This window comes from Cavia porcellus, unplaced genomic scaffold, assembly GCF_034190915.1.
Source record: "Cavia porcellus strain 051 isolate PalLab524CR breed Dunkin Hartley unplaced genomic scaffold, mCavPor4.1 scaffold_23, whole genome shotgun sequence".
Taxonomy (NCBI): Eukaryota; Metazoa; Chordata; class Mammalia; order Rodentia; family Caviidae; genus Cavia; species Cavia porcellus.
The window spans coordinates 32,275,431-32,299,301 of record NW_026947506.1 but is presented as its reverse complement, the minus strand read 5'-3'; the positions used below and the strand labels follow the sequence as shown (position 1 = coordinate 32,299,301).

General features: G+C 50.9%; 1 protein-coding gene across 14 annotated transcripts in view; it reads right to left on the bottom strand.

The window, feature by feature from the left end:
• Tnrc18 (trinucleotide repeat containing 18) overlaps positions 1 to 23,871 on the bottom strand; it is an 88,825-nt gene that overhangs the window by 63,616 nt on the left and 1,338 nt on the right. For 7 of the 14 annotated variants that reach the window (XM_063234060.1, XM_063234062.1, XM_063234063.1 and 4 more), the window contains exons 1-2: positions 22,280 to 22,687; positions 19,978 to 20,399 (exon numbers count right to left, since the gene is read on the bottom strand). In XM_063234060.1, the coding sequence (XP_063090130.1) occupies positions 19,978 to 20,164 (187 nt within the window). In that variant the 5' untranslated portion in view covers positions 20,165 to 20,399; positions 22,280 to 22,687. Of the gene's footprint in view, positions 1 to 7,282; positions 11,780 to 19,977; positions 20,403 to 22,279; positions 22,689 to 23,871 lie in introns of those variants that run through there. The other 7 variants (XM_063234055.1, XM_063234064.1, XM_063234065.1 and 4 more) reach the window with 5 other exon arrangements.

Below are 23,871 nucleotides of genomic sequence, written 5' to 3'. Positions count from 1 at the left end.
CAGACCTCTCGGCCTGAGCAACCTCTCTACACCGCACCCCAGAAGACTCCCTTCCTGACAGGGGGACTCTCTGCCTCGCCCTGGGCCCACAGCCTGGTCCCAGGAGCTACTCTACTTCTAGACTGTGAGAGAATCAGTTCCCATTCTCACAGGGCCAGAGCACAAACACACAAGCTGTTCCAGGACAGAAGGGCAGGGCAACCCCGACCCACAAGAGGGGCTTGAAAAAACCCAAAGAACCAGGTGCAGTACACACACCTGTAATCCGGCACTCCAGGAAGCTGAGGTAGGAAAATTCTCAACTTAAGCCCTGAGTGTAAAAGCCCTGAGTTCAATCCTTAGTATAGGAAAAAAGAAAAGATATATATATATCAGGGAATGCAAGAAGCCACATGTCACCCAGGCTGCAGAGTTCAATTTTCCTAGGGCAAGACTAAGGCAGCACGGGTCCCACCACATGTGGCCCACATCTCCAGACTGCAACTGAGGCCCACACTGACCCACGCTCTTCTCCCCTATCCAATAGCTGCTCACACCCACCCCAGAGATCAAGAAGTAACCACCAAGGTCACTGAGAAAGTGAGGGCCATAGGATTTCAGGGACAGTGACAATCAGACCCAGTGTCCACTGCTCTCTCCCTTTGAGAAAGCCCAAACTGGGAGGGGGGGTGTCCCTTTCCCTCTGGCTTTGGGCTGAGCTCAGACCCAGCCTCCCCACATTGGTCCTGGGCTGCCCCCTGGTGCCTGCAGGCTTTCTCTATGTCACTCGTGAACCCAATAATTCTAATTATCTCATCTGACACCTTAGCAGCAAAGACCAACGACCCAGTGTCAAAATCTCCAGCACAGACAAGTAGCAATAAATTACCATCCCCAACGATGCCAGCGGTGGCAGACAAAACTCACAGGCTCTGTGAGTGCTTTTAACCACTTTGCCCGCAGCCACTCCACCTTCACATGAGCCTTTCATGCACAGAGGACAAGTGACAACCCAAGGTCACTCGGGCACACAAGCCAGAGGCAGAGGTGGACTGGCTCCAGAGTCCAATACCCCCACCTACACCACCACTTAGGGAAGAGTCACACAACACCTGGAGAGAGATTCTCCTCCACAGTCCATCACCCACAACAAACAGGAAGCAACCCGTGTGTCCATCAGGTGGGGATTAGTTAGACAAAGGACACACGGTGATGCCAGACCAACAGGGCCACAGGTGGTCAGTCTGTCACTGTGCTGGACATGACCTCGCATGCCTATCGAGCAACTGCACCACAGCCAGGAAAGCTAAGAAACTGCAATCTTTGCCTTATTACATTTTAATTAATTTACATTTAATTTAGCAACATTCAGGGCTGGCGGGGAAGGGCGTGCCTGGTCAGGACCTTCACGGGTAAGGGCAGAGAGGCAGGCAGGGAAGGGCAGAACAAGAAGGAAATCCTGGCTGCTGGACTCACCTTCTTAGGATTTGGGAAATTTTCTTAATTTCCCTGGGCTGTGGGAAACAGGTATGTAGCAACATCCCTCCCTCGGAGTTGATGCAAAGATTAAGCGACTCCCTATTTGTCAACTACTGTAAACGTTGGCTGGCAGGCAACAGTGCCCTGTTACGTCAGCTCTCCTTTTGATTTAGGGTTGCACATGCCTGGTCAGGGTCCAAGAGGGGTCACTTTCTCACTTCCAAAGGCTGTTTGTCCTTCCTTAGAATCAAATTGGGGAAAACTAACGGGTGCCCAGTATGAGAGCACTAAATATGGCTGAACTGCCAATGGTTAACTGAAGGTGGTCTGAATTTCACCTCCATTTAAGAAAAACACAAACACAAACAAAAATACAGGCTCTGCTCTGCCTCTTCCCAGTTCAACCTTTTTCAGCAGAAAAAACAAAAGAAACCTGGCACATCCTGTTTTCCATACAGCAAGACACTGAAGCTGAGCAGGGGGACACATACCTGTAACACCTCAGCACTCTGGGAGGCTGAGGCAAAAAGGATTCCTTTTTATTTATTTATTTATTTATTTTTGTCTTTTTCTTTTCTTTCGGTACCGGGGATCAAACTCACGACCACACACTTGCAAGGCAGACACTTATGCCACTGAACTAAACCCCAGCCCCTAAGGCAGGAAGGATTCCAAATTTGAGCCTGACCTGGCAAGTTAACAATTTAATGAGATCTTATCTCAAAATTTTAAAGATGTAGCTCAGTACAAAATCCCTGGGTTCAACCTCCCAATACTGTGAATTAATTAATTAAAACTAAATTGTAAAAGGGCTGGGGTACCGCTCAGGGAGAGAGCACCTGCCTAGCATGCATCAGACCGTAGGGTCAATCCCCCTCAAAAATTTTATTTATGGCTGGGGATATAGTTCAGTGGCACGGCACTCGCCTGGCAAGTGTGAGGTCCTGAGTTTGATCTCTGGCATTTTAAAAAAAAAAAATTTTTTTTTTTTTTTTGGTTCCAGGAATAGACCAGAGGTCCTCGCCCTTGCCAGACAAGTGTGCCACTAAGCTATATCCCCAGCCAAAACAAAGAAAAGCAAAAACATTTTTTAAAAAAGACCAGACATGGTGGCACAAGTCTGCAATCTCAGCCCAGAGGGACACTGAGGCAAGAAGACCCAAAAGCAACATAATGAGAACTTGTCTCAAAATTAAAAATAAACAAAAGGAATGAGGCCATGGCTCAGTGGCAGAGCACTCCTGGGTTGGCTCCCCAGAACCACCACAACCAAAAAAAAAGAAAAAGGAAAAGAAACTGAAGCTCAGTGTGGCTGTCCAGGGTGACCCAGCTGGTGACCAAGTGAGTACTGAGACTGGCGCCTGTCCCAGCGCAAACACAGTGCCTCACTGCATGTCTGGGCTCCGTTTTTTTGCTACGTCCCTGCCCCAGCTTCTAGTTACAGGCCCTGGAAAGGAAATACACCCCCTAACCTTGAGGATCCCCTGGAGCCTAACCCAGGCTGAGCAGGAGCTGCAAGCCCACACAGATCCCTGCAGGAAAGAGGCCAAGATCGCTCTGGTAAAAACGAGCCGTGTTGCCCAGACAGACACTCCTCCTTCCTGAACATCTCAGCCCCAAACCAAAACATTCAGTGACATTCACACATCCCTGCCGGGCATGGTGGTGCATGCCTGTGATCCCAGCACTCGGAAGCTGGCTGAGAGTTCAATATCAGCCTGGACTACCAAGTGAGTTCAAGCCCGGCCTGAACTGCACAGTCAGATCCTCTCTCAAAAAGAAAAAAAATTTAAAAACATTCGCAGCTCCCTGCCACGATGACCTCTGACCCTCAACAGGTCAGCTCCATCAGACAAACTGAAGCTCACAAAGAAAGCACTATCACAATTCAGGGTCCAAGAGCTAAGCAAGGTTTCTGGAGCCTACAGATGTGGCCCAGTGGTGGCAGAACACTCGCGTAGCCAGTGGGAGGCCCTGGGTTCCATTTCCAGTGCTAAGAAATCAATAACCAGACTAGCCAGTGTGAGGGTGCACCCCTGTAATTCCAGCGCGGTGGCAGGCTAAGTCTGGGAGATTGAAAATTCAAGCCCAGTCCAGACAATTTAGTGACTCAGCAAGACCCTGTCTCAAGTTTAACAAAACAAATTTAAAAGAAAGAAAGGGCTGGGCCTGCAGCTCAGTGCAAAGGTGCTTGGTTCAACCCCCACCAACATAATGAATCACTAGAACTAACAAAGTTCTCGGAGAAGTGCGAGAAACAAGGGGCCCCCCCTCTCAGACACAATGAGCATCTATTTGGGTATCTCCGCTCCTTGTATAAGTATTTAACACAGACAATAAAAATAATAAGGAACTTTCCCAAGCCCTTTTACTCCACGCCAGGCTGCGTGCCAAGCGCATACATCAGCAGCTCATGGAACCCTCATCACACCCATCGGAGGAAGGAGTTAGTCACACCGTCCGCCCACCGTGTACAAAGGCAGCGTGGCTGAGGTCACTGGAGGGTGGATCTGGCACCCAGAGGAGGTACTGCCTTCCTTCCTCCATCTCTCAACAGCCAACCAAGACTCTGTGTGCCAGGGCTGAGGCAGGACGCTCCCTCTGCACTGCCCTGTGGGGGGGATGGCAGGTCCCTAATAGAGCCAGTGACACAACTGCACTCTGCAGACCAGGGGAATCCCATCTGTGACTCTTCTGGAAGTCATCTATGGCTATGTGTAGCACTTGCCCCTTAGCCACAGTTTGAACACAGCTGAAAATATTTAATGGTAAATTCTAGAAATAAACAATTGGTGAGGCCTGGCACAGGCCTGTAATCCCCAGTCAGGAGCAGTCAGGAAGCTGAGGCAGGAGGATCCCTGAGAGTTTGAGGTCAGACTAGGCTACACAGTGAGTTCAAGGCCAATCTGAGCTATATAGCAAGAGCCTATCTCCAAAAAGCAAAAAAAAAAAAAAGGTCAGGGAAATAGTTGAGTGGCATAGCACCTGCCTGGCAAGCATGAAGTCATGAGTCTGATCCCCAGTACCAAAAAAAATTTGATACACTGGGCTTGGTTTTGTTTGCAGTGCCAGGGACTGAACTCAGGGCCTTTGCACTGAGCTGTATCTCTACATCTTTTTGAGACAAGGTCTCACTAAATCACTACGCTGCACAGAAGGGGCTCGAATTTGCAATCCTCCTGCCTCTCCTGCTAGAGTGCTAGATTACAGAACTATGCCATCAGGACCAGCATACCCTGGGCTTCTTGGAAAGAGTCTGTTGAAACTTGTTAGGTGAGATAATTCAATATCTTTTTCACTTAAAAAGGAGGGGCAGGGATTTAGCTCAGCAGCACAAACATATGCTGGGCAAGGGCAAAGTTGTGAGTTTAATCCCCCAGTATCAAAAGAAAAAAAAAAAAAAAAGAATGAAGTTAAAAATAAATAAAGTTTTTTAAAAAGAGTCTGTTTGCCTGGCAAGTGTGAGGTCACAAGTTCAATTCCTGGTACAAAAAAAAAAAAATCTATTGCAGGAAAAGCAGCCATAAACAAGGTGAGACCTTATACTGCTTTGTTCCAATAAAACTTTATATACAAAAGCACAAAGTAAGAGGCTGGGGATATACTTCAGCAGCACAACACCTGCCTGGCAAGAATGAGGTACCCCCCCAACAGTGATACAGTCAAATGCAGCTTACATAAAGCAAAAATTGAGCAAGATTGGGCCTTAATTTGCATTATAACGTGGGCTCTGGTTTACTTCACCAGTGCCCCTTGAACACAATAAGTGCTCAATTAATACTCAAAGGTGGGGGAGAGAAGGAAGGCACAGAGGCCTTGGGAAAGGTCTCTCACAGCTCCCCGACTATGCACCTCAACTCTGCAAAGATTCTTGGTCTTTCCACAGACAGGGAAACTGAAGCTGTGGCTACAAAACCTACACCCCCTCCAGACACAGCAGAGGCCAGCAGTGGCTGCTTATTTTCAATCCCAAAGGCCCCTTGTCCTAGTTTCCTCTTGTAGTGCTGGGATTGGAACCCAGGGCCATGCACACCCTCTAAGCAAGAGCTCTACCACCTGGCCCTGCAGATTTTTAAATGTTTTAGCCTCTCAGAGCAGCTGCATCCCTGAAGATGCCACCAAAGACCACAGGACAGCTCACCAGCAGGACTACACCTGGCTGTTACCTGGGAAAGGACTGCCTGGCCAAGCACCCACGTGTGGTTTCAGAGTTCCTGTGACACTGCTGAGAACCGCACAAGGACACAGAGACAGAGTGACCTGTGTACTCCCTGGGAGCCCAGATTCCAAGAGTTGTGTCAAGTGTAAGCTAGAGAACTGGCCACTGCCCGGGCCACAGAGTTATCATTCTCCAAGAATCTCAAGCAAGCCTCAAAGGGAAAACCACACACAGCAAGACTCAGAGAAAGTTCAAAGTCTTAGCATTACAAGGAAGTATTACAGGTGCAGTGATGTCAGCCAGGTGCGGTGACAGCCAGGTGAGGTGACAAAGGCCTGGAATCTCAGCAGTGCGAGAGGCTGAGGCAGAAGGATATAAACGCAAGCTCAACTTGCTTTACACTGTACACAGAAATCGATTCCACACCAGCTGCCCTGTTTCTTTGTGCCTGGCAGAGACAAAAATTACAGCTGGGCACCGGGACACACACCTGCAGTCCAGCTACTCAACAGAGAGACAAAGAGCATAAATCAGAGCCCAGCCTGAGCAATGTATGGAGACCCTGTCTCAAAATAAAACTACAAGGAGCCAGGTGTGATGGTACACACCTATAATCTCAGCACTTGGGAAGCTGAGGCAGGAGGACTGCCATGAGTTTGAGGCCAGCCTGGGCTCCATGGTGTGTTCAAGGCCGGCCTGCACTGCACAGCAAGACCTCATCTCAAAACAATAAAACACCTCGGGCTGACAATATAGCTCAGCACTCTGGATTTGATCTCCAGTACCACTAAATAAAAGAAGGAAGGGGGCTGGGGATTTAGCTCAGCGGCATAAGTGCCTGCTTTGCAAGCGTGCAGTCGTGAGTTCGATCCCTGGTACCGATAAAAACAAAAAAGACCAAAAATAAATAAATAAATAAAAGAAGGAAACAAAAAAAACGGAAGGAGGGAGAGAGAAAGATGGAGGGAGGGAAAAGAGTTGCCTGCAGATATAGCTTGGTGGTAGAACACTTCAGGCATTCAATCCTTTTAGCACAAAAATAATGAGTTAAGTTTTTTTTTTTTATCGGTACTAGGGATAGAACTCACAACCGCACGCTTGCAAGGCAGGCGCTTATGGCACTGAGCTAAATCCCCAGTCCTGTATTCATTAATTTAAAAACAAGTAAAACAACAAAAAAAATTCCAGGTGGGTCATACAGCTGTATGTGTGAGGCAGACCACAGACACCTGGAGTAAAGAACATGCTGGATAATGCTCACATGACCTGGGGCAGAAGTTCCTTAAAGGTCATAGAAGAAGCACTAACTTAAAACTGAGGCTGATACCCTGGGCCACAATAAATGAGGAATTTTTATACCTCAGACAACGCCATTCAGTGACAGAGAAGGCAAGCTACCGCATGGAAGATCACCACTACCATATATCAAGCCATGAAGGCTGGTGGCCAGGCTATATAAAGAGCTTGTGTGAAACCAATAAGAAAAAGACAGTGACTCAGCATAAAAAATAAGCAATGGGCAATCACAACTAAGGAAGCCCAAACAGCTGGTCGACTTATGACAAGATATTCAGCTCCATAAACTGTGAGAGAGAGAAACGTGAATTTAAACTACTACACATTCACCAGAATGGTTAAAATATCAAGAAAGAGATGGGTGCATACCTCTAATTCCAGAGACTGAAGTCTGGGAGACTGAAGCAGGATGATCACCAAATTGGAGCCCAGCCTAGCCAACTTAATGAGATCCTGTCTCAAAAACTAAAAAAAGAAATCTTTTTAAAAGACTCAGGATTAACTTAATGCAAAGGCCCTGGGTTCAATTCTGAGGACTAGGGGAGGAAAAAAGATAGAAAATATTAATACACAGGTGAAAGCAGACCAGCAGGTCTAGGGCAGCTGTGACCCACCCTAGCAGTGACCCACAGGGTTAATGCATAAAAACAAATGAAAACCATGACACACTAGTCCCGCTAATCTCTGAAGGTACCCATCTGAATGTGCGCTGCCCTGGGGACACGGAAGAAGACTCCCCAAAAGTGACTTTTGCGGGCGTGGAATGCACACCAGTGAGCCCAGCACTCTGGGAGGCTGAGGCCCCAGGATCACAAGTTCCAGGTCAGCCCGAGCTATATAAGAAGTTCAAGAGTGACCTGGACTACAAAACGTGACTGCCCCAATACATAAATAAAAAAACAAATGAACGAATGGCAATTCAGAAAAATTTCTACCGTATCAGGAAATTTCCCACCAACAACCCACCTTCCAACAGCCCTGGCCCCCCTGCGCCCCCTGCTCTTTCTAGAAAAGGGCACAGACCTCATTCCCAGATGCCTTACAAGCTGGCTGTGGGGCATCAGGCAGGTGATTTGACCTCTCTGTGCCTTCCTATCCACTAAAGACAAAGGCAACAAAGTGGGCATCACATGTGCACCACGCCTCGCCTGTCTCCTCTGCGTGGGGACACGCTCTTCTCCAGATGAGACCTGGGGGAGGTGCTTACCCTGCACATCCTTGTCTCCCTGGCTGAGGACCTGTGGCCACCACGAACATCCCAGAGCTCCCATGGTTGCAGCCAAGAGGCAGCTCCGGAACCGGCAGTAGGAAGCCAGACTGCAGTCGGGATCAGTCCTCACTCACCCTCAGGAGGCTTAGGGGAGGGCCCGAGGGTGGTGCAGACCACCTCCACCCGCCCACCGTGCCGCTCTCACTCGGCCCCAGCAGCCTCCGCCTCCCTCAGGGATCCCTACATTCCACCCCAGACCAGGCAAACCCAGCCAGGCCCTCCCAACATCAAATCGGGCTCTAGCCAGGCTCAGCCCCACCCAGAAGGTGCTCAGATTAGAGAGGGAATCCCGGCCTAGTCAGTGATATGCAAATTCGTGCACCCAGCCTGAGCCCTGGGCTGAACCTATTGCAGGCAAAGTCCCCACTGATGCCCGAACACCTGCCCCAAAGAACCAGAAGCAGGGACAGGGGTCTTCCAGCAATGGCCTACAGAAGCCAGGTGGCACCAGGGAAGGAGCCAGCCTCGGGCATACCAGCCACGTGCAGTCGCAGACCTAGAAAAGCGCTCCCCAGGCCAGTGCCTCGAGGAAACGAAAGTAAAGTGGTTTTAAAAGGAGAGAAATCAGAACTAGAGGGAAATGGGGGTGCAGCGCAGGAAAGCTAAAGAGCAGCTTCGCAGGGTGGTGAATGGGGGACATCTGAAACCTAACCTGGAAGGGAACAATCAAGAAACCATTCCAGAAAAGCCGGCGGGCGTCGGTGGTGGTTCACTCCTGCAATCCCAGCACTTGGAAGCTGAGGCAGGAGAATCATTTGCAAGTTCGAGACCAGCCTGGGCTGCAAAGTGAGACCAAGACCAGCCTGAACTGCATAGTGAGACCCTGTCTCAAAAAGACCAAAGAAAAATAGAAAAAACCATTTCAGATCCTGATCTCTCCCCAAGCCTAGGGCAAGGGCACAAGGAGGGGCTGAGGACAAGCCCAATGGAATTCTTCGGCCTTGCTTTGCTTTGTTGTGAATGTCTCACAAAATTACCCAGATTAGCCTCTCAAACCAGAGATCCTCCTGCCTCAGCTTCTTGAGGAGCTATTACAGGTGCATGCCCCATGCTAAACATTAGACAGCTGGTTTCACACACAGACAAATGTAGAGCCCCACTTGTGCCCGCCCTCCTGTGAGCCCTGTGCTTACAAGGAAAGGCATGAATTCTCAGGAGTGGGGTGAGGACCAGAAGACAGGAATCTTACGTGCAGGTCCTCCACGAGGACCTCAGGAAGACGATGAAACCTACCCATGCAGAAACTGGAGGATTTTTACTCCTGAGATTTACAAGGTCAAAAGAAAACCTCTTACAGAGATTGACATTCAGGAAGTTTTTCAATGGCCACTAAGCTCCTTCCCTGCATCTGAGCCACACCTGCTCCTGGGACTGCCCTCTGAAACAATGAGACACTTGCAAGTCCCAGACAGGGGCCTAGGAGAAACACAGACAAGGCCAGAGAAAAGAAAACTCCTGGAAAAAAATACAATTAATATCACTATGGCAGCCAGGTATGGTGGTACAGGCCTGCAATCCCAGCACTCTGGGAGACTGAGGCAGAGGGATCGTTAAATTTGAGGCTAGTCTGGACAAAATAGCAAGACTTTGTTTTAGCTGGGCATGGTGGTTCACGCCTGTAATCCCAGCACTTGGGAGGCTGAGGCAGGAGGGTCTTTGCCTCAGCCAGAGACCAGCCTGGGCTACAAAGTGAGCTCAAGGCCAGCCTGAACTGCATAGAGAGACCCTGTCTCAAAAAGACAAAAAAAAAAAAAGAGGGCCCATGATATAGCTCAGGGTGAAGACCAGGGATTCCATCTCCCACACCACAAAATAAACATCATCCAAGTAATGAAAATGACTGTACCCATGAAATAGAAGGAGATGCTATTTTGAAAAAAGCAGGGGCTGGGGACTCAGCTCTGCAGTAGTGTGCATGATTCATGTGTACAAGGTGCTTTAATTCCCAGCACCGTCAGACAAGAAACATCCAGATTATAAGAGCACTTGGAGACTATTCATTTTTAACCAATTTAAAAAATTAAATTGAGGGGCTGAGGATTTAGCTCAGTGGTGTCACAAGCGCCTGCCTGGCAAGCATGAGGTCATGAGTTTGATCCCCAGAACCAAAAAAAAAAAAAATTAAAATTGAAATATTAGCAGATCCTGTTAAGGACATCTAGAAAACAGAAGAAATAGAAAGACATGACAAATAGCAAGTGGAGGAAAATTTGATGATCAGCCCAAGAAACCCATCCAGGCTAACATAGTATTAAAAAATAGCAAAAATAGTGGGATGGAAAGAATTCTAATGAAAATAGTAATTCACCTGGGCACGGTGGCGCATGCCTGTGATCCCAGCATTGGTGAGGCTGCTCATGGGAGATTGCTGTGCGTTTGAGGCCAGCCTGGACTACACAGTGAGAGCCTGTCTCAAAAAAGCACAGCGATCCAATGAAAAACAGCAAGAACTCCAAGGCCAGGCCATGTCCCAGGGACTGATGCATATAACTCACTTAGTTTTCACACAGACGGAAGGGCAGCTGTCGGCCCAGTTTATTTTTTTCTTTATTTTTGCAGTGCTGGGGATCAAAGGCAGGTCCTGGCACCTGCCAGGCGAGCGCTCTGCCACTGAGCTACATCCCCAGGTCCTACTACCCTCTTTAAAAAACAACTGAGGCGTCCTTGGGTAAAATGTCCAAGCTACACAGCCAGGAGGTGATGAAACAGGTGAGTCTGCCTGTGCTCTTAGCTAGTATGTGGTTCTAAAGGATGCTGAGCATTTGCAAAAGGGGAAAAATGATCACTCACATACAAAGATCAAGAATTAAAATAGGTCAGTTGTGGTGACACTCCAGCCACTACAGGCTGAGGCCTGAGCATCACAAATTCTAGGCCAATCTGGGCCACACAGTGAGTTCAAGGCCAGCCTAAACTACATGAGACCATCTCAAAAAAAAAAAAAGTACAAGAATCAAAATGGCAAAATGGCCCTCCATTCAATTATTCCCAGCACCACAGGGACAAAAAAAGGCTTTATATTCCTCAAAAGGAACACTAGAATATAAAAGGTGATGGCTATTCCTTCAAAATTGAGGATGGGGAGGGTTATTCTCCAAATATCCCTGAAGTGAGAAGAAGGTACAATGAAGGCGATTTTCAGGCATACTAAGACCCAAAAGATGTCTTTGCATGTACCTTTTCACAGAAAGCTACTGTAGTATGTGCTCCACAGAAAGAAGGAGGTAAAACAGGATGGTGTGGGGAATCAGAACACTGCAGATCCAACACTGCAGAGGCAGACAAGCTGGGAGATGATGGCTGTACAACACCCCATGGCATCAGGCAGGTCAACCAGGAGAAGCATAGTGGGAAATTCCAGGAACAGAATCACCAAGGAAGGAAAGAAAGGGTCGGTGAGCAGCGTAGGCCTGTCATCGCAGCACTGTAGGACGCTGAGCCAGAAGGATCACTGGTTCATACCCGGTGTGGGCAAGGTGGCAACCTGTGATCCCAGCACTCAGGAGACTGAGGCAGGAAGATCACAGTGAGCTTGAGGTCAGCCTGGACTACATAGTAAGGCCCTGTCTCAAAAAAAAAAAAAAAAGAAAGAAAGAAAAAAGGTGGAGTTCGGTAAGAGGGCCCTGGGTTCAATTCCAGTCACAATTTAAAAGAAGGGAGGAAGGGCTGGCGATTTAGCTCAGTGGCATAAGTACCTGCCTTGCAAGCAGGCAGTCGTGAGTTCAATCCCCAGTACTGGTAAAAATGAAAAAAGACCAAAAAAAAAAAAAAGGGAGGAAGGGAAAGAGACAATGCATCCAATACTAGGCCAAAGGTAAAATGTATCCTGAGATGGAAAGCCAGAGGTTCAAAGAAATCCCAACCAAAAAAAAAAGAAGAAGAAGCTATTATAACATCAGAAAATTTTTATTTAAAAATAACTTTATTACAACACTTGGTGGCTCAAATGTTAACAATATTCACAAAACCATAATAAAAAACAAACTGATTTAAGCAAAATTGTATTTCACATACCCTGGGAAGATGGGACCATATAAATAGTCATGGGGACAACAAAAATCATAGTAATCAATACTAGGAGTTTTTCATATGTCAGATGGGATTTCCTGTTTGTTTGTTTGTTTAATCGGTACTGGGGATTGAACTCACCACCACCTGCTTGCAAGGCAGGTGCTTATGCTGCTAAGCTAAATCCCCAGCCCCTAGGATTTTCTGTTTTGAGACAGGTTTCACTCTATGGTCCAGGCTGACCCTGAACTCACTATGTAGCCCAACCTGGCTTCAAACTCGTAGGATCCTTCTGCCTCAGTCGCCCAAGTCTGGGATTACACGCATGCGGAACCACTCAGTTCTCGATGCTTGTCCTGTACTAACTGTTCAACCCTCAAAACAGTCTCATACAGCACACTATTACCCCATTTTATAAATGAGAAAACTCAAGTGCAGGGCGGCAAAGAAACTTACCTCACTCTAATAAATAACAGGACTCAGAGTCAGGCAATCTACGCAAAATCTCCACCTTTTACCAAACTCAGTACAAAATCTTAAAACCTGAACATAACTAGCAGCAGAAATTATTTCTTAGAAAATACAGACAAAAAAGCCAGAGTTAAAAGTAGAAATGAAGACTAGGGAAATATGCTGCTTTGTAACCTAACATGTTTTGGGTTTCAAAATGATGCAGAACTCTTTTAAAATGCACATACAGGCATGTGGTGCATACCTAAAACCCCAACACTCAGAAGGCTGAGGTAGGAGGACTGCTGCAAATTTGAGGCCAGCCTGGGTTATATAGCAAGCTCAAGGCCAGGCTGAACTGCATGCCAAGACACCATCTCAAAAATTCAATCAATTAATTTTTTTTTTTTTTTATCGGTACCGGGGATCGAACTCACGACTGCCTGCTTGCAAGGCAGGCGCTTATGCCGCTGAGCTAAATCCCCAGCCCCCAATTAATTAATTTTTAAAAGTATACTAAGAGTCTGGTATGGTGGTGCAACCCTGCATTTTCAGCCATTAGACGCTAAAGCAGGAAGATTGTGAATTCAGACCAGCTTGAGCTACACAGCAAGTTCAAACCCAGCCTGAGCTAAAGACTCTGTCCTGTAGTCAGTCCACCAAGCCTGGTGGGGCACACCCATAAACCCAGCACTTGGGAAGTTGAGGCAAAAAGACTGCCACAGGGTCTGGGGATTTAGCGCCTGCTTTGCAAGTATGTGGTTGTGAGTTTGATCCCTGGTACCGATTAAAAAAAAAGACTGCCACAAGCTGGAGGCCAGCCTGGACTACATACTGAATTCAAGGCCTTAACTGTACACTTTCAATGAATATTTTACTACATGTAAAATATTCCTCAGTAAAACTTGAAAATTAAGGCTGAGGCAGGAGGATCCTTGCAAGTTTGAGACCTGCTTGTGCTACAAAGTGAGTTCAAGGCCAGCATGAACTGTATAGTGAAACCCTGTTGCAAAAAGACAAAAAAAAAATCCTTAAAAATTAAATCAAGGGCTGGGGATTTAGCTCAGTGCATAAGTGCCTGCCTTGCAAGCAGGCAGTCATGAGTTTGATCCCTGGTACCGATAAAAAGGAAAAAAGACCAAAAAAAATTAAATCAAAACAAGTGTTTTTAAATGCACACACAAGATACTAATGTACACCCAACAGCATGGACAGGACACAAAAAAACCAACACTACCTGCTGTTGACAAGATCACAAACTCCCAAACTCAGTGCCAGCTGTGAGGTGACCAGACACAGCCGATGGAGAAGCCACAGCTGTTGGGGTTGCCCCCTCTGTCCCCACAAACCCATTCCTACCTAGGTATAGACCCAAAGAAATGTCACAAGGCATGTGTCATTTCTGTGGCATCTTTCAAGGTGAGGACCGGAAACTGCCTAGGGTCCCTTAGCAGGAGGACACAGTGTCTGCACACACAGTGGAATACTCCACAGTGATAAGGAAGCACCACAGGCCATTGAGTACCGCCACCCCAACGCAGTCCACCACAGAATGCCGAGTGAACCACATGAGATGGCACATACCTGGGATTCCAGCACTTGGGAGGCTGAGGAACACTTCGAGTTCAAGGCCAGCCTGTGCCACATAGTGAGTTCAAGGCCAGCTTGAACCCCATCAAAAAAAAAAAAATCTTGAGATGAGCCCAGGAAGTGACCAGGAAGAAGTTAAGCAGACCCTCAGAGGGCTAGGAAGGAGCCGGGCTTAATTAAACCTGCTGTGGTTAACAGGGTTTGTATGTTCACTTTGTACAAGTTCAATGAATCAAACACTCAAAACTGAACCATTTCCATCCTTACCATTACACGGGAAAGAAGACAAAAATGAGTCAAGGTCTCGTTAAATTTTATCCAGATTGGACTCCAACTTGCAATCTTCCTGCCTCAGGCTCCCAGAGCACTGGATCCGCAGGTGTGTGCCAAACATCCGGCTCAGGCTGGGGTCCTGGAGTGTGAGGATTGTGCTCCACCCATAGGGCGTGAATACAAAATTCCAGAGGCCTCCAGAGGGCTGAATAGCCTGAGGGTTCTGTGAGTCATCTACTAAGGAGCACCATAAAGACAGCGATCACTTCTGCTCTAAGTTTTGTGCAGTAGGGCCCCATTTGGTTAGGCACCCAGCCTGAGCTTGCTGGTTCCAACCTCACAACCAACAACCAAACAAATCCAGTACTGGAATCAATCCACATTAGAGATAAGCAAACAGGTTTAGAGAGTCAACATATATCTAGTAAGTGGGTAAGGGCCGGGGATATAGCTCAGTAGCAGTGCCTCCCTGACAAGCACAAGGAAAAAAAGAATTAATCCCTTAGTAAATGTGTGAGCCAGGTCTAAACCTCAACCCCAGACAGCAAGGTTTTATCTGGGGGGCTGCAGATTGAAACTCTCAGCTCAGAAATGTAGGCAACTGTTGGTGTCCACTGTTAGGGGTTTGACTTGGGTTGCGGTGGGGTTTTTTTTAATCCTTTTCCTACTGTGTTTTCTGGGCTACGGATCCATGAGCATTAGCTCATGAGGTCCTCAGATACAATAATGGACACAGTACATGTGTGGCCTGGGACAAGTGGGAAGGAGTTTTCCTGGCTGGCACTTGCCAGCCTCAACTTTTTCAGCAATGAGATACCAGGCTTCTTCAAGGAGCCAGTGTAGTAAAGACCCTGGCCCTGGGCCTGAAGATGCAGTCTGGTGATAAGGGTGCTTGCCTAGCATGAGCAAAGCCCTGGATTCCATCCTTAGTACTACAAAAAAATAAATGAAAGAGCTGGAGACACTGATCTATGTTTATAATCTAGCCCTGTAGAGGGCTGAGGCAGGAGGATCAAAAATCAGAGCCGAGGCTGGGCAACTTAATCACTTAACAAGATCTTATCTCAAATTAAAAAGAGGATGTAGTTCACTATGAAGGCCCTGGGTTCAATCCCCAGTACTGCCAAAAGAAAGAAAAAAATTAAAGGACCTTGGCCCTGACTCACTACCGGCCAGGGCTCAAAAAGGCCCTGGGGAGGCCTGAGACCTCACCAGAAAGCAGCGCCAGCTGTCCAGCTGGTCCCCTTCAAAGCTGGACAGGAGTCTGGCGGAAGTCACAGGGTGGGAGAGTAAAGTCAGGTCAGACCGCAGCCCAGTCCACGAAGAACACCCCAAATGGCCACATCTGAAACCAGAATGTCCCATCATCTCCCTCCCCCAAGCTACTTCTTTCCTGTCTGCTGGAAGCAGGGGCTACCCACCACTCCTGAGTGGCACCCCAAGGCCCGAACGCTCCCCACCTCCACTTACCCTCTCTGGTCACTCTCACCCCAAAATAGCCTCTCCCCAACGCCACAGAGCCATCCCACTTCCCTCCTTGTCTGCTAGTCTCTGGGCCAGCATCCAGCTGAGTTTTTCTTTAAATGCTTATTTTGGAATCACTTCAAATTTGAGGAAAAGTTTGAAATAGTACAACACACCACCATCTGACCCTGTCTCAGGTCCCACAACTGTGGACCGCTTTCTCACCGCTGTTTGCCGTTCTTTCACGTTATCTTTGTCTCCCGCATGTATCAAGAGGCAGGAGTGGATGTGGCATCCCTTCCCTCACACCTCCGCATGCAGACTCCCTAAAAACAAGGGCGTCCTTACATAACTGCGGCAGCTATCAACCTCATGGAACATAATATTGATTCAACGCCATCGGCTAATCTACTGTCCATAGTTCAGTTTCGTCCATTGGCCCCACATCTCCTTCACAGCCATTTCTCCCCAGATCTAAGATCTCATCAGGACTGGTCCATTGCTTTGAGCTGTTAAATTTTTTTAGTCTTTTCTCCTCTGGTGCAACTCTCAACCTTCCTTTGTCCTGCATACCATTGACAGTTTCTGAGCCCAGACAGGTTCTGTAAAATGCCCCTCCTCTTTCATTCCTCAGTGTAAAATTCCAAAACCTGATTTCAGGCCCTCCGGGTTGGACAGGATCTGCCTGCCCCATCCCTAACCCCGGGCCCCAGCAGCACTTTCCACTCTTCACACACAAAAAGGATCGCTCCAGGCAGCCAGGAGGTCAGGCCCTCTGACCCGCCCCGCCCTCGGGCCAGGCCAGACCTGAGGCATTTTCTTGTCTGGAAGACCTGTGTCCCTATTCAGAATGACTTCCTTCTCAGATCTGCATATTCATTGCCTGGCTCTTCTCACTACTGCAGGGGCTTCCAGGAGGGCAAAGACTTCATTCTGGGTCACTCCCGTAGTTCTGAGTCCCTGGCCATGCCTAGCACACAGGAAGTGCTCAGAAATTATTTGCTAAGTAAATGTGCAAGAGAGGAATGAAAACCGCTCGGCCTGGGAGCTGAAGCACCAGAAGGCAGTGAGAGCCCAGGGCTATGAAAGACCTTCCAGATTCCAGAACCTTCCCCAGTCCACTCAATTGCCTCTAACCAGAAAGAGAGCACGGCAAACCTCCCTTATCTATCTCTTATCTTCCCTATCCCATTGCCCTAACAGCCAATGCTGATTAATCTTTCTAAATCAATCCTAGGTAGGCTGACAGGCTAGATTCCAGAGCTGGAGCAATGGGTCGCAGAAGACCCATGACACCCTATTGTCCACTGGCTGGGTCAAAGGCTAGACCTCCTCACCCTGATCCTCCCTAGGGTGTGAGGACAGGAAAAATAAATACCCAAGCACCAACTCTTGCAAATAGTTCTAAATGGCAATGCAGGAGGACTGTGTGCAGGGCCTCCCAACCTCAGAGCAGAGAGCCCAACCTGCCAGGTACTTGTCACTCACTGTCCCCTGCACTGACCAGACTGCAAGCATTTACTGCTCAGATTACATCAAAACTCAAGGCTACGAGAAAGGGAAAAGCCACCCGGACTTTGAATCAAACCCCATTCATTCCCAGTTTCACCTCCTCTGCAAAAAGATCAAACCTCTTAGCAGATCCACAGCTCTTAGCCCACCTCCTCTAGGGCACCTTCACTGACAACAGATTCCCCCCACTCATCCAGGGCTTGTCACGCTGAGCTCTCCCAGAGCAACCCTTCTGAGCAACCCTACTGGACACAGGGTAACCCTGCGGCCAACCTCTGCATGGGAACCACCCCAGAAGAAACGTCCTCTCACCCTCACTCCACTGGCTGGCTCCGTGACCCGGGCAAATCGCTCACCTTCTCCCAGCTTTTTGTACAAAAAATAAACAAATAAGATGAAGCTGATAGCGGCTGGCAAGACCTAAGAAGCTGACAGCCAAAGACAGAGGATGGGGTGTGGGGAAGGGAAAATTTACCACCTGCACCCCACAAAGAAAACTGGGTGTGGGAAATTCTAGATTGAGGAATTCTTAACCCACCACCCCAAGCAGTGAAGGTATCTGGGGTGCAGCTCCTCACTCCTTATTTAATAGAATTTGCAGACTGTCTCTGGTACAGGGCGGGGGTCCTGCACCAATCTCCCTGCATCAGCCGAGGTGGGCATGGGGAGCACTGGGAAGCGGAGCGGCAGCCCACTCTTTTTCCCTTCACGCCCAACAAGGCTCAGGGTGCAGGGGTGGCCTTCCCGCCATTTCCTTCCCAACCTCAGCCACGGGAGCATGTAAAAATCAGGCAGCTGAGAGTTTCGGGAGGCCCTGACCCAGGGCGCTGGCAGCCTCCAACTAGCCTCTCACGGTCCAAGCCTCTACCTCCATCAGTAACCGACCCTATATAGGCTTGGCCAGCTTGCGGGCCAGGAGGCTACATGGGCACAACGCCGGTGCAGTGGCTCTTGACACTGAGCTCCTGAGGACACTTTGGCTTTACCAGGTTTGGGAATGCACGGCAGGCAAAGGCTTAGCCAGCCAGAAACACTGGGTTCCATTCCAGACCGCAGGGCCCCTGCCACCGCCCCAGGCTAGAGAGAGTGACCCAAAGAGCCCAAGACTCAGGGGCAAATGCACGGAGGAACCCTGTGGTCTCCCGGGGCGCGCACAGGCGGAGAGCCTCCACCAGCCTTGTTCCCAAGTTCGGGGAGTGGGGGCCTGGCGTAGTCCTGGGGAGAAAACCTGGGCCCTCATCAGAGCACTACCCCCAGTTCCCAAGGGTCGCCCCCTCCCAGGGAACTCCGTGCGCCCCTCCCCCGCCCGGCGCCTCACAAAGGCCCTTTGTCCCACTGAGCCCCCGCGACTCTGGTTCCTGAAAAGTTCCGCGAGAAAAATCAAAGAGAGACAAAATCGGCAGGCGCAGCTCAGCCAGCCAGGCGGGCAACAGGGAGGCAACCGACGGAGGTGGCAGCTCAAAGATCTAGAGGTGCTTTTCCTCCAAGACCCCAAAGACGGAGGTTGCATCGGAGAGCACCCCGGGAAATCGCAAACTCCTAAACTTCTGTTTGAAAGGCTTTTTCTCCCTTAATGCCCAGGGCCCAAGCCAAGGGCTGGCAGGAAGATGTGTCCCCGGGGCGACCACGGGAAGGGCAACCGGTCCTGCGTTCCCACTCCGGCCGTGGTGCCCTCCCGTGCACTCCCGCCAAGCTTGGGCAGCCATCGAGGGAAATGGCGGAGGCCGCCAGGCCTCCTAGGACGCAGTTTCCCAGTCCCGCATTGGGTGTCGCCCCACCACACACACTCCTGGTGTCTTTCTGCCGCCCGGCCCGGCTTTCCGCTCTCTGGGTGGCCTCTTTCCCCAGGACCGCGGTGGCAGTGGCTCAGTTTCAACGTCCGCATCGCGTGCCCTGGCTCCAGCCAGAAAACTGGGGGGGGGGGGGGTGCCACACTCCTACCGGGGGATAGAGGGGCTCCGGAGGGCCGGCCAAAGGCTAGGTTGCCAGAGCTGATATCACCAAGGTCTTCCCTAGTGACTTCCCGGGTTCCAGCAACCCCTCGAATTCTGGAACCATAAGCCAGCCAGATTGGTGAGAGTGCTAAAACTGGGGGCAGAACCCAAAGCCCACAGGGCACCAGGCAGAAATTTTGATGAGAAAATGATCCGAGCTCCAAGGCACAGGGACTCCCTTGTTTGTCCTTTTCTTGCCCAGAAATTTGCAAACTCCAGCCCAGGCTCATCTGGGGATTTGAACTGGTCCTTGGTGACTCCGATTTCAGCAGACGGTTAGGCTTCGGAAGCTCTCCACGCACAGGAGACTACAGCCTAACGCCTCTCGGTTGGGACGTGGGGACTGGCCTTTGCCCAGGACCCGAGGATTTCCCCACCCTGAGGGCTTGCGGTACACAGTGGACCACCGTGGGACAGCAGCGCCCAGCCCTAGCCACGTTCATCTGGCGGACCTCCCTCCCTGGATCCCTGGAAGGCAGGAGAGGCAGACGCAGGGCACTTACCCGGGTGCGGGTGGAGGTTGAGGCCGGCCATGTACTTCCCGGGAGGCAGAGGGCCGGGCAAGCCGGAGGCGGGTAAGCGTCCGGCAGTGGCCGCACCCACGCGGTGGCTGTCCATGGCCAAGCCGGACAGCAGCGGCGGCGGGGGGCCATGCACGGACCGCTGGGGCCCGAAGTCTCGGCCATCCATCCTCCGCGGGAGTGCCGCGGCTAGCCCCCCACCCGGCCCGCGGGCCTCGCTCCGTGGGACCTAAAACTTCAGCCTCGATGTAGTCCCAGAGTCCTCGGGTGGCGGGGGCTCCGTGGCGTGCATGGCCGCGGCTTGCGCTCGGTGGCGGGCCCGCCCGAGGCCCGGGGCGCACGGCCAGCGGGCAGTGGAGCCCCTCTGGGCGACCTGGCGGAGGTGCGCGAGGTGGCGCACACAGCTTCTTGGCGGGGAGAGGAGAGACAGGCCACGAAAGACAGGGGGGAAAAAAAGAAAATAAAAAAGAAGAAGAAAAAACAAGTTTCAGAAAGTAGCCTCGCCTTTCGGGTTGGTAACTGTAGATCACAAGTGAAATCGGGAGTAGCCCTCTTTCCGCAGAAAGTTAAAAATTCACACTCTTTTTTCCTGGTGGCTTCAGTCTCCCGGGACAGGCTTGGAAAAGTGACCAGCGTGCGCTGCGCCCCAGCCCCGACTCTGCCTTGGTGAAACTGGGGAAGGGCCACGGAAGCCGACCGCGCCCGGACAGTGTAAATACAAACCTTGAAGAGTGTTTTATTCCTGGCCGTCACATGCTATGAAACCTTTCCATGAGTGACTCGCAATGTCTTCCTAAACACTGTCACTATCTGATTTGCAAAGTTTAATATTTAACCTTTTGGGGGGCCTCTGTCTCCCTTTTCAGAGTTCGATTTTGGCAGTGCTGGCGCTGGAAGTCACCAAAGGAGTGTTTGCTTTGGGGCTTTTTGTTGTTATTGCTTCGGGAGGGGGGGAGGGTGCAAAGCCGGTTTATTATTTTTAAAGAGGTTCACCGCCCCCTCCGGCCACCCTTGTTGGGTAACCAGGAGTCGCAGTCTTGAGTGCAAGGACCCCCAGACGTGGCATTCTCCCCTGCGGACTGGAAAGAATCTTGCAAAAATGGCTCTGGTTTCATTTTCCAATGCCCGGGCCTGGGAATCCTGCGGCCGGAGGACGAGAGGCCTCGCACAGGAGATTTGGGGGGCGTCAAAGGAGAACGAAGGAAATCAAGGATCTCTTAATCCTATTCCCCATCCCCCAAAAATAACCTACAAAAAGAACCTTGAAACGCGGGCAGGACCCAGAGGTGCCTCCCCAATGTATGGGTAAAATCACCCTGTAGTTCCAGTTTCAAGGTGTTTGTTTAAAAGAGGTCTTATGCCGACTCCCAGCGGGGAAGGAGCGGGTCGTGGAGCTCACCCTTCCCTCGCTCTCCGTCGGCCCGCCCGCGTCAGCTCAGATTGATTCCCGGAGGCTGGGAGCTGTTGGAGTCTCCCCATCACGCCAAAACCCTCGGCTCCCGGGTGCTCGCCCTGACTCCGCACCCAGCACCCCCTAGCTGAAGACCCCTTGAGCCGCAAACTAGCCCTTCTCGCCTCCTAGATAACGTTACTATTTTACCATGTTTTGGATTTCAAACATCCCCTTCTCCCTCCCTCGCATCGGGCTCTAGTTACCAGATTCGCGTTTACTTTGGAAAAATCTAAGGTCGCCACATCCGAGGATACATGTCTCAAAGAGGCGATGAGTTTCCCGTGATTTTATAAATAATGTTGTGGGCAGCTTTCTTTTAAAAGCCAGCGACTCGGAGCGTACCCAGACACCCCAGTTTAGAGAAGTCGAGGTGAAGTCCCCCGCAGCCCCCTGGCAATGGCAAAGAAGCTGGCGTGGCCATCTGCGGGCTCCGCTGCGTTCTCCCTACTTTTCACCCCCTCTTAAACGCAGTTAAAATGGCTGAATTCTGGCTTTTAATTAAAAACAGCCCATAATCGAAAAGGTCTCCGGCGTCCCCGGCTCTCTCGCTGCCTGGCCTGATCCTGGCAAGGAATCGGCCGTGCCGGCAGGGAAGCCTGGAGCGGGCTGGGGATTCGGGTGGGCGCCCGGGGAGCAATGTCGCGCCCCTAGCCCTGGCGGGGAGCTCTGTCCCCAGAGTCTCTAGCTTCCGAATGGATTTTGGGTAGCTGTACGGCTTTGGGGACCCCCTGCGCACTCTGAGGGGCAGACGAGGTGGGGTGGTGGGGGACGAGCTGCAGAGTTTGGAGACCCTCGCGCCCAGCAGGGCCGACGGGCAGACCAGCGGCGTACCTGGCGCGGCGGGGCTCCCAGCTCCGGGATCCGGCGACAGCGACTCCGGCGGCGGCCCCGGCTCCCGGCGCGGCTAGGCGCCCGTGCTGCCCGCCATCCCGCGGCCGCCGCTCCCCTCCACCACCCGCAGCCGCTTCACACTTTTTGCCCGCCTTTCCTTTTTTTGGTAGAAAACCGCTCCCTGGGCCGAGTGCTCCGCGCGCCAACTCCTCCGCCCTCCCGCGGCCCGGCTCCCGCAGCCCCCGGAAAAGCCAGCTTTCCTCCCGCCGAGCTCCCCGCTTTTTAATAAAATCCAGGTAGCGCCGGTTTAAAGAATCCCAAATCTCCATATACAGCCCGGGATTGGAAAAGGTACATTACACAACCCCCCTTTCAAGTTCCTCTCGCTGGATCTAAAAAAAAAAAAAAAAAAAAAGCCAGCAGAAGGGGGGGGCGAGAAGGGGGCTGGGGGAGGGGAGCACTCGCAAGCTAAGAAACACGCATTGTTCCCGGGCGCCCGCCCCCTCTAGGGCCGGCCCTCGGCCGCTGCGCATTGGCCGCGCTCGCCGCCCATCACGCGCATGTAAACACCTTGGCCCGCAGCCATTCCTATAAAACCAATTACGGACCTCGGGGCTCCAGCAGTTTCCAGGCTCCCCTCGGCGGGGCTGAATGATCAAAACTGGTGGTGAGAATTTTTCCGGACCGTTTCTAGGCAGCCCTCCCCCTGCACCAGCTCCGGGCCCCCCTTCTTTCTTCTCCTCCCTTTTCCTCCCCCCCTCCTCCTCCAGCGTCTGGGCTGAGTGATCAAAATAGAGGAAGATGGTTGTCGCCGCAATCCAGGGCTTTGCAAGGCGCGGTTTAATGGGCCGCCTGTCAGCTTCCTGCTCGCTGGAGGAGGTGACAAGCCCAGCGAGCCGGGATGGGCCTGGGGCCTGACGGGCTGCACCCTGCACCCGCGCCTCTGCCCGCCACCTCCCCTGGGGTGCGCCTCCAGAACGCACGGAGGAGACGCCAAAACAGACAAGGGCTGCTTTTTTCTTTTTCATTTTTTCTTCCTTTTAAAACAAAGCGACGATTCATTCCCTCTCCCCCAGCAGCGCCTCGGGTGGGATGGGCAGGCGAGAAGGCCGTTTTCCTTGTCCCGGCCTCGGGTCCCTCCCTGAAACGCGGCGTCAGATGGTTACTGATTAATATTTTGGAGAGGCCTTGGCGGCGGGCAGCGGGTGAGTCTAATCTTCTAAAAGGGGTTCCTATAGAAACGCGGGCCCAGGGCGCCCCCCACCCCCACCTTCGCCCTGGCCGGGGATGCGGCGCTTCGCGCCCCTCCCCAAAGCCCTCGGCGTGGGCGCCTCCTCTCCCCTCCCCCCAAAAAAAAATCAGAGCAGAAAAAAGGATTAGATCGGCTGAGCGCGAGCTGAATCCCTCTCGATTCTGACATTTCAGCCTATTAGCATTTCTCCACGGGGCCTTCTGAAACCTATTAAAGTGTAATATTAAAAACCTCGTGGCTGGGGACCTCTCTCGCCTTCCATCCGCCGCGCCCCCTCCAGGGAGGGCGAGACCGGGAAAAAAAAATTGTTGAGCTCAGAGGAAGCAGCAGCCAAACCCAA